Source organism: Botryllus schlosseri, chromosome 4 (genome assembly GCF_051294905.1).
Source record: "Botryllus schlosseri isolate E-star chromosome 4, Bs_hap1, whole genome shotgun sequence".
NCBI lineage: Eukaryota > Metazoa > Chordata > Ascidiacea > Stolidobranchia > Styelidae > Botryllus > Botryllus schlosseri.
Genome location: NC_137239.1, coordinates 17574271 through 17589348, shown reverse-complemented (window position 1 = coordinate 17589348; position 15078 = coordinate 17574271). Strand labels below are relative to the sequence as shown.

Below are 15078 nucleotides of genomic sequence, written 5' to 3'. Positions count from 1 at the left end.
CCGCATGCGGCCCGCACGACCATTTTGTGCTGTCCGCGACGGCATTTTGTGTTTCGAAGTATTCGACAATATTTAACTACCAATTTCTTTTTTAATTTGAGGACTTAAAATTCGCTCTGAAGCTACTCCAGAAGCTTGAAACAGCTCATCGAACTTCACTATTACATAACTTTCAAAAGTTACCACGCTGTGGGAGATGATCTGTTAAGTGGCATTGCTTGTTCATGATGGTAAATGATGACACGTTGATGATTCGTGACTGAAGATTGTGATTTGGAGTTCGCCGCGATCTTCTGTGGGATTACTCATAGTCATGCTCGTCGCGTCAAACGTTACAATCAGGGAAGAACTTTTGTGACTCGGAATGCCGTGACTTGGTACAATCACAAACGCAACAAACTATCAAACTGGTATGAGAAACAGTTAAATATCAAAAGTTCGTATCTTGCGTTGCGTAGCTTATTTAGATATCTAAGCAGGTCGGTGTGGCCACCGCCATTGGCATTATGTTGCCCCTTGGATGAATAGTTGGTTACATTCTGTGTCATCTTGGGTATCTTTTTATATGTTATTATCGCCAATTTAATGTGGCGAGTATCAAGTAGTCGTAGCCTATGCTTTGCCTGTAACACCAATGGAATCTTCGGCGATTGAACATTTCCACCGTATCGGTATGGTCAAGTTGTATTCTATTTGTTTCATTTCGAAGGTAAATCTAACGCTGATTATATTTGACTTTCGTAATGACATGATCTGATCAATGTAGCCTAGTTATCAGGAGTAGGTCTATGCCCGAAACCCGGATTAGGCTATACTGCTCCAATGCTCTGATATCAAAACAATCTTTGTAAAATTATTAAATTTTACCTTCAATTATGGTCCGTCAAATGTCCTCTAGCTGCAAAATTATGACGCGCCAGCTTTTACGATGTCCTGATGCATTTGTACTGTCGCATGGGGTCTACAACTAATTATTTTGACAAACTATGCCAAGTACAGCAACAATTTTATTCAAATATTTAAAAATGAGATGTTTGTCGTGCCAGCGTGAATTAACAATACTAAATCACATTTTCACGATGCGTGTGGAATACGAGTCTGCAAGGTTCCGTCAAATAAGGCCTATACTTGGAAATACATTGAATTACCCCATTATTGTTGCTGCGGCCCGCAGCGCCATGAAAAAGTAGGCAATTGGCCCGCGAGCACATTTGAGTTTGAGACCTCTGGTGTAGCCACTAGCAAAATAGTATGGCCGCTATAATTCCAATATAAGGCACACTTTTATATTGACCAGGGGTGTTTAATTAAGTACCGTGGATTTTTTTTTTTTTTTTTTTGAGTACTCAGGTTTGCCTACTTGCACAACTCACTCTAGCTCGCTCTGATGTTATGCTACTTTCTATTTCATGAGGTATTGAGAAAACGACCTCCTTTTGCATTTCGGATTTTGTAATGTTTGGATGAGTTTTGAGACATGGTTATCAATCTCACGCTGACCGGTCAAAACAGAATCAGTGTAACGATAATGTCAGCCATTGAATTTATATATTCTCGAAAAGTAAGCGAGGCTTAATATCAGTTATAAGCACAAAAACCAGCAATTTCGAGAGTGGCTACCGTTTTACAATTGCTAAAAGAATACGACACCTGGTCAGGTTTCAAAGCAACCTGCTCGAGTACTTTTAGTACCTTCAGGTTGGTTTGGGATGCTTGGGGGACACTTTGCAGTGGGCCGGTGGCGCACAGGAAATGAGAAAACTGCGAAGCCTGTGTTAGCATCGTCACAAGTGGAATTGGGAAACTTATTGCGAGTTTGTAGTTATTGTTGACCGTACGGGTGATATCTCCGACTAGAGTTCCAAATTGCAGCACACTTTCCATAAATATTCAGTTCAATGACCGAGACAAGGGGTCGTCTTCCGGGCAGATTCGCTTATTTGCAGGTTTCCCAAGTACAAATATAAATTATCACGGGTGGCGGTGATGTCCCTCTGGTTTCTGTGCAGGCAGTTTCACCGGTGCCTATGCGGATGGTGCCGGGATGTCCACTGTTGATCTTATATTGGGGTGGCGATCGGATATAGATGCGATGTGATGTCTTCTGTGAGACTGCTGAGCGGGACTTCCGGGCTCGCTGGTCCGCCTCTTTCTCCTCGGGTGGTCGGCGGCTCTCCTGGTCATATCCTTATCATTCCTGAGATCTAAAAGTCACAGTTGGTAAGTCAGACATAGATGACTAGCTGGTGAAGACTGATTGGGGATGGTTAGACATGTTATTGTAGTTATGGATAAGGGAGTATGCTTGTACATGCCCTGAGTTAGTACGAAACAATTGAGGACTGTGATTTCCCGCATGTAACCACAACTGATGCTAGGGCCAACAGTAAACTTCGGACTATCAGTAACTGTATGCTCTGACTACGTTTTTATGTGAAGTCTAATCTCTTGCGACTTGGCCGTTCATTGTCCAAGTCCACTTCTGGATTTTGACATGACTGGGAAGTCGCTAGTACTACTTGTAATCAACTGAAAATTCATTGTGTTATTTCTACTGCAGTGGCAACGACAACTACTTTGACTACCATATCCTAGTTCTGGTTATGGATTTTTGAAGAGTGAGTAGTTCTACTTCTAGTTTCTCATTTTGAAAATCCAGTAGTTTGCGCAGGTCTGCGGTCATGGTGGGTTCAAAGCCATAAGTAACTTGTGGGTCAGAGGTAAAATAACAGCCGGTATATTCTATGTATGCTTGAACTGTTCCAGAATAAACAAGCAGCAAGTCTTACAACTCACGTGACAGATCGTGCTTTGACTTGACTTGATATTCCTTCGGTGAAACCTTCTGCAGTTCCGGCAGTCATGTATCAATCTAAGTGGCTGCATTTTCCTGCAAAAAAATCAAAATCATGATAGCTAGAATGAAGATTCAAAATGAAGGAGGTTGCAGCAGTTCAAGGCATCCAACTCTAACAATCACATCTCGATTCACATGACTTACAAATGAGGGTTCAACAGCAATAATGACTAGGCATTACAAAAAAATGTAACGCTAGTCAACAAGGTATCTACTGATTCTAGTGTAGGTAATGATTTAATGTCATACAAACCTCCTAGTAAGCTTTGTCTCCAGACATGCACATATTCTCATCTTGTTTTTTGTCCATTCTTGAAATTCGAATTGTAGAAATTTCTCATTTGTATAAGTAAGTGATTATGCTCAGGAGACAGTACCACTATTCACATCATGACAACTGAAAGTGTATCACAGTGAATCAGAAAACCGTATCCATCACATGCAGTATTTTCCGGCATTAGTAATTAATAGAGGTAACCCGAAATTTATTGCAGTTACTGTCACAGGATGATTTTCAACAAGCTAAAATAACATGGGCATTAGGATGTGGTCCACACCACCACAGCTAAGCTTGTGAATCATTGGCTTGAAGTCATTGAAACGACGGCCGGTTAGTACTAATGGGTAACGCAACTATGCAGCATCAGCGCTGCTGATCATCGCTGTGTATTTGAATTGAGGAGGGTTGAAGTCTATACTACAGCATCACTTATGTGTGATATACATGAGGTAGCCCTGGACTTGAGTCAGGGCTTGGTGCAAGAATTGTATTATTGTCGCTGGTCTGAATAGATCACGCCTTCGTATGACGTTGCCGGTCTGGGAGGGGGTGTCTGACGTTCTGTTCGGTCTGTTTACAGCACCCATATCAAGGGTCGGTGAATCCCATTACTAAAACAGTTTCGTGTTGTCTTGACAACATTAACATAAGATAATGCAGAAATCTGCATAATATTTTACCAATAAACTAATTACCTTTTATTAAATGAATGCTCTGTCCCCCAGTCCAATTCATTGAGACTTCGCTGTTCGCTGGAACAATGGTATGGCTGCAGATTTTATACTGATAATGTTGCGCCGCGCGTTGTTTCAAATTCAAATACGTCATACAGTCTAGCATCAAGTCAAGCGTAAAGGGAGCAACGAATAGTGAAAAAGACATGGGCGGGTTCCAGATTTTGGGAATCCTTAACTGTTCCGATCCGAAAGAATCCTGCTATTGATCTAGTGCTATTTCACATTAAATATAGCCTGCAAAACAGATATGAACATTATAATTAACAAATTAGTATCAATATCAAGTAATGCCTTACAAGGGTATAATTTCATTACATTTCAAATCAATAATCTTAGGTACGGTATATATCTTGAATATAAGTGCAAGTGGTAGGAACTAGGTCGGGAATATGAGCTAGAAAGACTTGTGAGAACAGAAATTGCTTTGCGGAGAGGGTAAACATAGTAACCCAGGCATACTATGATGCCAACAACAAAATCAGATATTGGGCATTGTGAGTTGGCCAGGACCACTAGTACTACTGAAGAATGGAAGTAAATTTTCGCAAGGAGTGGCATAGTCACATAACGTACAAAATTGATGAATCAATCAGAATGATCACTGGGACAGTCCCGTTTGGAATCGGTGGCAGGTGCTCACCTGACGGCTTGCCGGGTGCCTTGCTCACTGCTCACAATGTTCCTTATAAATTGGCGTCCCGTGCTCACCTGACAGGGAGGCTCTTGCTCACTGCTCACTGCTTGTATTACCCACGTCATTCTCTCTATAGTTTTTCTTTAAGATCACTCTCGACAAAAAGTGATAGGGAGGATTTTCCTGCGAGAAAATCACTATATTGTGCGGGTGGCCTATGTATTTCTTTTTGGCAATAGTGATTTTCTCGCAGGAAAATCCTCGGTGTCTCACAGGGAACGAGATTGTCTCACAGCAGAATCATCTGTGTCAAGATAGTCTCACTGCAAAATCGTCAGTGTCTCACAGGTAACGACATTGTCTCACACCAAAATCGCCTGTGCTCACAGAGGAATCTTCAATTCTCACCTGATATATCAGGCAAAACGTACCTAGATTCCAATCGGGTGGGACACTAGATAGAGCAGAAATGAATAGGAAATATTGTCAGCATGGTGATGTGCATAACTAATCAGAGAGTGGTGATTCAGTTCTAGAGTGTTTCCGAAATAATAAACATGATCAATTGACCATGCCGACATATATTCATACATTACCACACCACACAATCATTTCAAATAACATCAGAAATCAGAACCACTAGTTACCTCTACAACAACACCTCGCCTTTCTGTCAACTTGACAACTGATATCAACTACCCTAATGGTTGATGAACAGTAAGGATAAAAACCAATATCTGATGAACAACTGAATTCGGAAACAGACCCTTCTGTAGCTCGCTTGCTGGAACCTGCCTTCGTCCTAATCTCATCCAGCAGTAATCACATCACTGCAGAAACTTACTTACCGTGTGTTGCTTATGCATTTCAGCGACGTGACCGGTATCAGCGGTTTCAACGTTGTGATTTATTGTCGGAACCAGCCTAGGCTTGATTCATAGCAATGGACGCGATTGGCAAAGGAAATGTTATCGAAGCAGTTTTTTCAGTGAATGTATGATATCTTGAACCTTTATTAACGACAACCGGGTATCCGTATGCAGGTGGCCTCGCATTTAGCGAGCCATATATCGTGGCGATCAACATTGGCACTTATTTAATCGACCCTTGGGTGATATGTGACGTTACTAGTAACGTCCTAAATAGTTTACATGCGCCCGTGAATATCAGCTCGACTGCCATTCCTGTTTTAACTTCTAGAGAGTGTTATCATGTATCGTGCACGGCCCACAGTTCAAAATATGGGGGAAATTAATGATCTTGACAGTTTTGTGGTATTTGTGGTTTTTCAGTAAATTATTGTTTATAATGTGGTGATTGTGCCCGTCGCCCATGTTAGAGACCATAACATTGTAATAACGTGTAGATTTGTCGGACGTGGCTGTTAAACTGCGTTGTCTTCTTTAATCTCGTTGTTGATGTCATACTGCCTAAGGTATAGGCCTTGGTATTTGGTGAGGTGGCTCGCGCCCAATTGGAATTGACGAGGCCGCACTAGAGTATTACACCACTGAACAATTCCTTGGTAAATGGGGTACTGCAGATATGCAGGATGTACTTTGTATGCCCGGTATCGAACAACTGAAGTTGCAATGTCAGAATATTCAATCTAATGGTACAATCAATTCCTGTGACTCTATCCATTATGTAATAATGATTTCCTGACCGGACATTTCTAAACAGAGTTCAAAGATAAATGTGCTCCGATGAATCTTGCGTCAGAAGTTACTAATGATTTGCTTTTATGGCTAGTTAGCTTACAATAATACGGCCTGCCGCAGTACAATAAATCTGTTCAATAACTAACGACAGCTGGAACTTCAGTATAATCTCCTAATTACGTAGTTGATAGATACTAGAACTAGTGAGAATGCCACATATATATGATCAATTGATCAGCCATATTAGGCCACTGGACCGGTACAGGAATCTCCATTATTAAGCAATTTCTTGTTTCTGTAACGGACTGTGGCATCTGGATAATTCTGGTTGTTTGATTGGACAGATTGGAACGGGGTGCTGGTGGTCTGGTTCTGGTCCAGTTTGCGAAATGTTTCCATGCTCTAATTTTTGTTGAATTTACCCATGGTCTTACAGAAAAATCTACAGGTTGGCTGTACAGTGCAAATTGAGCAAAGCCTGCCGCGGAGACATTTGCCATACTATTTCTCATGAATTTTTAAATCATAAGAACTGAACATGATTCAATTCCCAACATTTCGCAAATTAAGGAAACCTAATTCTGACCTACCCATGAAACTGTTAAGTAACTACAATTTGAATCTAATTTGGAGCATGTTCTTTAGCGATAATAATGATTGTGGCTGTAATTCTAATTTAGTTTGGAAAATCGAGAATTTTCTGGTTTCCTAACTCTGAATGTGACATAATGCAACTAAGAGTTCTTGACATGTTCTTTCAAGGGATGGATAGGATATCTCACGAAATCGTCTGTAAATACCTGAATAGTTGTTTACGCCGAACTTCCAAAAATATCTAGCGGATATCCGATTTAATACGGAGGCGGGGTCATCTTCTGTGACTAACTTGAGATCCTCCTCTTTGTCGACGACTCTAAGGTCATTCACGTTTGTGGAGGTATAACATTCTGTGATCGCGGGGTAACATTTGGCTTGCAACGCCTGTGCCGAATCACTCAACGTAGGCCTTCTGAAATGAATACTTGCGTTCAGGAGGCATGATGGAACTGGTAAATAAAGAATGACAGGTGCCAGGAGCTGATCACGGCCTGCCGGACGGCTGATTAGTGTATCTCACTTTTCGGAGCTCTGTATATCTCATTAGGAGATATTGAGCAAATTGTGAAGTATGGAATCGGCCTGAGAATTGATGATCAAACACTTGATAGGGCCTGTCGCGAGGGAAGGTTAAATTACGTGGAACGCTCGTCGCCAACTTGCAATGGCCAGAGAATATGGTTACGCCAGCACCAGTGTTTCGATATGTGGTTGCTTGTTTGTTAGTAATACATCTGGCACGAGCTAAAATGCATTCAATGGGGGCAGACTTGGCGTAGCAGATCATAGCATAAAGTTCACACCTTCTGTAAAACTACGAATATACCAAATTCGAATAAGTGTAGAACATGTTTTGTTTTCAGTGAAAGTCTGCTCTGCATTTATTGTCTGTTGCACCGAGTGTTTATATTAACTCGTAGGGTACAAATGCAATTGGGTACGCACATTGTAGTGAATGATTTGTTTTAACGCCAAAATCATTTACGAGACTAGTGTGGTCCAATTGCGATCGCTCGTCAACCCGAAAAATCGTCATAAGAAGGAGAAGGTAGTGGCAAAAAGCGGATGACATTCCCAGAACCCCTGCCCCGTGAAAAATCACCCTATTTTCATTATGAAAAGTTTTGTTAATCTATTAATAGTATTTGAGTTTCCAATTTACTTATGTATTTTTTTCTTTTTTTTTAATCCTCGCTACAGTCGGCTCCGCGAGATATTAGTGACATAACTATGAGACATTAAAGTGTTTTAAATTGCTGCTTATATATTACATGTATATATATTATAAATTTTTTGAAATCGCGATCGTGACGGACGCACAATACATCAAGAATTTCATAAAGATATGAAATTTACTATTATTGACTATATCTAAACCGCAAATATAAATCTATGTAGAAGACATTCTCCCACCCCTGTCTCTCGGCATCCGTCTCACTCGATGGATACCAATGGCACCGCTTGGCACTTACCAAATGGTAAGAGGTGTTTTCTTTTTGAGTTTCTGACGGTTTATATTAATGGGGAAAGTTAAACCTATCAGGTGCTCACGTGATGGAGTAATGTAAATAAATGATGAGCACGTCTCTCGGCACTTCCTATCCAGTATAACAATTTGGTTACCTATGGGAAGACCTCGCCTCCCATTTGACACGTTGTAAGTGTGCTGGAAGGAATGTGACCGTTGACAATCCCTGTAAAAAAAGGGGGGAAGAAGGCTGGGGTGGAGAGATATAGTAAAATGTGTATATACGCGCATTGCATCATAGTATAATACCCACTGAGAAAAAAATCCTAAAAATGAAAACCCATTGCGAACAAAATTAAAAAATCAATAGATTCTAAAACATGTACATAATATATCAAAAATTACGAAAGCGAAAATCAAAGATAAAGGTTATACGGAGTATAAAATCATTTTCAAAAAAAATGCCTTTGTGGGGGGCAATAGGTTTCTAGGCTTTTCACTCGGTTGTTTCATTTTGAACGTTATCAGTGGCTGTTCAGTGAGTGTTGCGCTCAACGGTAAGCTGCCGGAAACTGTCACCGCACATAATACATGCAGCCGGTTGACCGCAAGAGTGCTACTGTATGAATTGTGCAACGCAAAAATTCAACTCGTGTTAAATGTAACATGAGGAAGTAGTTGGATTGGACTGGGGCTCGGACCCTAATGAGAATGCTTGACAAACCGAAAGGTGTCAAAATTCCCGGCTATGCGAATTTGATATAGAACAAAATTCTTTGTAGTAAGGGAGGAGAGAATTACTGTTACCATTGACAATTGGGAATATCTCATTTGGACTATGCATAATTTCGTCGACAAATAGCCTCTGTTAGTTCATTGATGAAGTGATTACTTTAGCATGATTCATGGTGGGATGATGACACGTCTAATGATACTGCATTAAGAATTAGGAAAGTATTATGAATGAGAACTTAAGTTACAATGAGAATGCAATGGTCATACTATACACAAAACTGGATGTATGGTTTGAGCATAATGGAGAAGTGAATCCTGAATGGAATCTGCAAAGACTAGGACAATACGCCGTGAAAATGCTAGACAATATGTGGTACGAGATCAGTCGCATGTCATGGCATATGATGACTTATTCTGGACGAAATGGGGTCACTTTCTGCACCACGAGTCTTTGGAATATAGAGAAGACTATCGCTGACATACGAGACGAAAACTTATCACAAGCGTTAAAAGTCATATTGTATGAAATCGACTCCCGACAAAAAGTGAATGCTCGTATAATGATGTACGAACTCATAAGAGGACACATGATGCGACAACTGAACGATACAGTCAGTAAAGAGACGTACTTATCGTTAACATCATGCCAACGAGCAGATGGGGATGATTTGATATTTGCTAGTTGGTCGGCAGGACGCAATAACAAACTTTACGGGACAGCAAGATTTAAAAATTCTACGGAAGAACAGAAGGCGCAACTCCAAAGGGTGGCCACGTCCCAAGTTTCTACGACGCTGGAAGATGACATCATCCCGGATAGACGACATGGCCATGCAAGGCCTTGTAAAAGAAAAAAGAATGCTGCTGGAGAAAGTGATCGCCGTGAAGTTAAAAGGACGGCCGACTACAGGAAAGTTATCGTTATACGATAGTAATCGTAATGGACGAGAGTGGCCACAATTGAAGAACAACTTGTACAAATATATAATAGTATTGATGTATGTACAGAACAATATGGTGCGTGTAAGGTTACGCCAGATCTGTTGTGGTGTGAAACGTTACTCTTGAAGAATTCATGGAAAAGATATTAGAAGCGTTACGCCGAACAAGTGGGCAACCAAAAGTGGCTTATGAAACAATTGCTAGATCGGTACCTCGGTGGTAGACCCTGGAGAAGACCGAAATATATTCCAAAAGTTTAGGGCTACTATTGTAATCAATAGTCATCGGTACCTCGGTGGTAGACCCTGGAGAAGACCGAAATATATTCCAAAAGTTTAGGGCTACTATTGTAATCAATAGTCATCCGTACCTTGATGTTAGATCCTGGATAAGACGGACAGATTTTCCAAAACGATTAGGGCCACTATAATTAATATATATCGGTACCTCGGTGGTAGACCCTGGAGAAGACCGAAATATATTCCAAAAGTTTAGGGCTACTATTGTAATCAATAGTCATCCGTACCTTGATGTTAGATCCTGGATAAGACGGACAGATTTTCCAAAACGATTAGGGCCACTATAATTAATATATATCGGTACCTCGGTGCTAGACCCTGGAGAAGACCGTCAAATATTCCAAAACGTTAAGGCTTACTAAAATTGATACATCCGTACCTTGATTCTAGATCTTGGATAAGACGGACAGATTTTCCAAAATGTTAAGGACCATATCCACAATGGATATAGATCCGTACCTTGATGTTAGATCTTGGATAAGACGGACAGATTTTCCAAAATGTTAAGGACGATATCCACAATGGATACAGCTCCGTACCTTGATTTTAGATCCTGGGTAAGACGGACAGATTTTACAAAACGTTTAGGGCACTACCATAGCGATTTACAACGTAGCTACGTCGTGAATGGCTATGGAACTACATAAGTTGAATAAAAATGAACATTATAACCGGAAATAATAGGCCTATAACATTAGGAATACCTCAAGCCAGTACTGCTAAAATAAAGACCTTAGAAAAGTAACCCATGGTTGAACTTGTCCACACATTCGTTTTTCGAAACTGATGTGTCGATGATTGAGAATGACATTAGAATAAGACCCGCCTTGTTTGCACATTCGTTTCACGAAATGGATGTGTCTTACGAGTGCACTTATGGCACCATGATCAGTACGTGCATGCGAATTATTGTATTGTGACAACGTTACGATAGCAAATGACGCGAAATTCTGATATGTGTGTGTTTTAATGTCCTCTCTGTGCGCATCGAGTGTATCTAAAACTTGTATGACAAGAAGAGCGTCTGGAAAACATGCCGAGAACTTAATGACTTGCTCTCAATAAGACCATAATAAGACTGGGTGGAGTGATGAAATGGCATGAGAATATCGAGATGGACTGGACATTCTATTGGCATTAAAAAAACGACTTGGTGGTACCAACTCTAAAATTTCTATTCGACAGTCCCGAATGACTGCTCCCCTCGATAGAATCTAGGGCTTAATGAAGTGAAATAGAAGAGATAAGAAGAAATCCGGCGCTAAAAATCACTGCTCAGCAAGGACCAGTGAACCAAAGGTTGAAATGTGCCGAACAATGCCCGCCAAAGCTCACGTTAAAGATAACGAAGAAAGGAGACGACCAAGACGACTGCAAAATCAAGGAAAGATACGCAGAAGAATCGTTTCATTATCAAGGGAGTTGAAGAAATCGGGTTCGAAATAGATGCACGAGACGAAAGTACCCAAATGTACGGTTGCCAAATATGTCCTGGACATACCATGATGGAGATCGGAGAAGATGCGTTTGACGAACAACGACATGAATCAATCTGCGGCATGATGACGAGACGCACGAGTCATAACAGGACATTGGTATTTTCATGTGAGGGTTACTTTGATGTAATATTGCATAGTGACGCCATTTTGTTCAAGCACTGCCTTTACTGTATCTTTGATCAATACCATCAGGTTGCTTTAAAATGGCGCTAACATTTTATGTCGTAGATATGTGTATGGGTTAGTGAACATTTATTGTGTGAATAATTGGTTGTTACTACAGTAACATTATAGCGAGTACTACGCCTGTAGGCTTTAATTAGGCGTTATACACCGACCACGCCCTATATTAGTGTCGGGACCCTTCACCCTAGCGGGATAGAAGTTTAGGATTAGAAATGGTTAGGGATTTCTCCAGAAACCCGTGAAAGGGACCCTGGGTATCTAACAGTGTTCGAATAAGCAACACCTTTGTTAAGGGTAGTATCAACAAGTGCACTTTAATTGGCATATGGCCATGTTAATCGGGTCAACGATACAAAGTCCTTAATGTTGGAACCTCCCGGAGTTATGCGTTATAACTAGCTACGCACCCTTAGACTAAGCTAGGAACCTCTACCTTATTGGAGCATGTGTAGAGTTAGAGATTCGTGGTAAATCAAATCTATTGTTTGTGAGACATGGTACATACGAATGAATAAAAAGCTTATACACACCGATACTAAAGGAACCCAGAGATATAACAGAAAACATTAGTTCGTGCATGACTATTGTGATTGAATGGTGTACAATGTAGCGATATGTCATAAATGAACTTTACGGCAGGACAGGCCGTCACATGCATTATATGTGTAAACTAACCTTGGAGCTGCTTTACGGCAGGACAGGCCGTCACATGCATTATATGTGTAAACAAACCTATGAGCTATTTTTCGGCAGGAAAGGCCGTCACATTAATTATGTGTTAACAAACCCTGAAAGATACCACTTCGGCAGGAAAGGCCGTCGCATAGTTTATATGCGAAAACAAACCTTGGAGTATTTAAAATACATTTAATCGTGCATGAAAATGAATAGGTTTAAGCTTTATCTTGTGTTATAATTGATGGATATTCTATATGCCAATATTAACCGAGTTTTGCTTAGATACCTCATTCTGTCTGCATGATAATGATTGGAGTATTTGGTTGTATTAAGGCATAATTACACGTTATATAAGGCTAGTTTAGAACTCTGGACCTAAGGGTCATTGTCTGATGCTGAAAGATACCACTACTGCAACCACTGCTACTTCAATCAACGTCCACGGACGTCGTCTGGACAGTACAGTGCAATAAAAGGTCAATTCTTTGCCGTGAAGTGATCCGAACCAAGTGTAGACGACTCGCATACCAATCGTTATGGAGCTGCACTATAAAGACACAAATGGAGGCACCACTGGGATACTTCCGGTGTAAAAACATTGACCTTTTGATATTCTCAAGGACGACCCTCGTGAGAATTGTGCTCAGTGTGACGGTAGTCACTTCTGTTATATCTCTGCTTATAATATTGGCATCGATCTACGCACACCTTGCGCCGGTATTCTATCCTACGAAGACTCCTGAAGGTCTCTCTGACGACGTCACTACAACGACCGAACTACTACATGTCCCACATAACGGATTTGCTGTGGTAATCACCAACAGAACTGACCCGGTTATCTTTATAAGACATTCCGTACCCACGACGCAAGGACGAGTGATCGGGGACAACACAACCACGTCCGTGAGTAATTTACCTCAGAACGGTACTTACCCTGGCCAGTAAAAGGCACGGAACTAATATACAGACAATCAAAATTTACATAAATTATGCGAAGAATGCTAAAATTTTTTAGGAAGAAGAAAAAGAAGCTGTCAGAGGCGGCTGACGAGCTCGAGCAGGGTATCAAGCTGCTGAAAGCAACGCAAAAACGCCATGAAGACGTCAGACAACAAGAAAGACAGCTGGCAAAAGACGTGGCTGATCAAACAAAGGTACTAAAAGAAGTCAAATCAACTCTGCCCGAGACAAAAAAAGGGCTGGAAAAGGCCAAGAAAGAAGGCAGGCGAGCTCAAGTCCACCTCAAAGCAGTATGCGATGCCACTTCGAAGGTCAGCGGGAAAGTCTCCACTGACGTCCTCAGTGAGATCTTGAAATCAGAATTTGAGCTGGGCAAAGCCCATGCACAAGTGGTTGGGGATAAACCACCGCCACCTTCCTCTCTGTCCGTAATGTCTACAGTACCTCCACCGGCGTATGATCCGCTCGTTGGGCAATCGTCCAGGGCAACAGCGCCCCTGCCCACGCTTACAGTTCAGAAGGGCCTGGATTGCCATACCGTGACGGCAGTCTACCCTGCGTTGCCAGGTTCCAAGCCGAATTCACTATCTGATTCTCGTCCAGGAACGACTCCATGTTTACCGGTTCGGAATGGGACACGCCCCGAACGACGAAGGGGGAACCTAGTCGATACACCCAGTCTATTCCGGCTAAGTGAAAACGGGACCGTCACCGATTCAGACGACGGCTATGCACACGCTCGAAAGCGGCTCGGGGCATGGACCGACGTTCAACGAACCGCCGAGAGAACCCGGGCCAGGACACAAGGTGAGGCCGGCAGTGCAACGAGGCGCGTTACCTTTCAAGAAGGGAGAACGAACTACCGACAAGACGGAGGCGAGGACCCTGACGACTCGGGAGAAGATACTGATGCCCAATTGGACAGATTGGGTAGGAAAATAGCGGCGGCACGGGAGGCCATTCGGGGGACCACACGGACGCTTCAGCGGGACTCTGGTCAGCCCAACCCAACTGAACCCGAAGAGAATATGTCAGACATCTCTGAATACCTCAGATTACCTCGGTACGCATCTGCCCCAAGAGAAAGCGAAGGAAGGTCGAGACTTCCGCGAGATCAACCACAGAATGATGCCGTGAACCTGGTGTTAACTACGCCCGAAAGGTTCCAGTCGGAAAAGGAGATGCTACAGCTAATGATGGATCCAGGGGATATGCCCCTTCTAAAGTGGATGGCTAATACGATGAGACGAATACGACACGGCGAGGGCGGCACCGATACAGATATAATCCTGGCCAATGCCATGCAGAAGAAGTTGCGGAGTGCAGGTCGCCTCAAACAAGCTAAACAGCTGGGGAATTTCTTCAATACCAACTCGGGAAATGCAAAATGGGTCTCGGTCATGAAATCATTGTCGCTATCCAACCCGCAAGGCTTGGTTAACAATGAAAAGGTCATCAACGATTTCCGGAGGAATTATCAGTGGGAAGACGAACCTCTTCCGCTGTTGAATAGTGCCCTAAAACAACTAGAGATAGATATGGAGG

At 42.0% G+C, this 15078-nt stretch overlaps 3 protein-coding genes and 1 long non-coding RNA gene across 12 annotated transcripts in view; 2 read left to right on the top strand and 2 right to left on the bottom strand.

Moving 5' to 3' along the window:
• The window catches only part of LOC145437166 (uncharacterized), an 86748-nt gene that overhangs the window by 11140 nt on the left and 60530 nt on the right, over positions 1 to 15078 (top strand). The gene's annotated exons all lie outside the window — the stretch shown is intronic.
• Positions 1 to 15078, top strand: part of LOC145437165 (uncharacterized) — a 60311-nt gene that overhangs the window by 16950 nt on the left and 28283 nt on the right. The gene's annotated exons all lie outside the window — the stretch shown is intronic.
• The window catches only part of LOC145437170 (uncharacterized), a 36592-nt gene that overhangs the window by 15477 nt on the left and 6037 nt on the right, over positions 1 to 15078 (bottom strand). The gene's annotated exons all lie outside the window — the stretch shown is intronic.
• LOC145437169 (uncharacterized) lies at positions 1532 to 5563 on the bottom strand. 8 transcript variants are annotated; one of them, XM_080314360.1, is made up of 4 exons: positions 3833 to 4638; positions 3111 to 3168; positions 2797 to 2890; positions 1532 to 2204 (listed from the first exon to the last, which is right to left on the bottom strand). In XM_080314360.1, exons 1-4 carry the CDS (start codon positions 4017 to 4019, stop codon positions 2181 to 2183), a joined length of 363 nt encoding a protein of 120 aa, XP_080170486.1. In that variant the 5' UTR covers positions 4020 to 4638; the 3' UTR covers positions 1532 to 2180. The 8 variants fall into 8 exon arrangements, 5 of the variants coding, with proteins under 5 accessions (XP_080170486.1, XP_080170484.1, XP_080170482.1 ...); XM_080314358.1 differs by having other exon boundaries at positions 2811 to 2890; positions 3833 to 4636; XM_080314356.1 differs by having other exon boundaries at positions 2790 to 2890; positions 3833 to 4635.

Bases quoted from the DNA above. Each gene is read 5' to 3' on its own strand.
- LOC145437169 (XM_080314356.1), bottom strand. From the start codon at position 4,019: ATGTCTTTTTCACTATTCGTTGCTCCCTTTACGCTTGACTTGATGCTA. The intron at 2,891-3,110 runs GTTTGTATGACA...ATTTTTTTGCAG, and splicing joins GAGACAAAGCTTACTAGGAG to GAAAATGCAGCCACTTAGAT. The intron at 2,205-2,789 runs GTAAGACTTGCT...TGTGACTTTTAG, and splicing joins CACGATCTGTCACGTGAGTT to ATCTCAGGAATGATAAGGAT.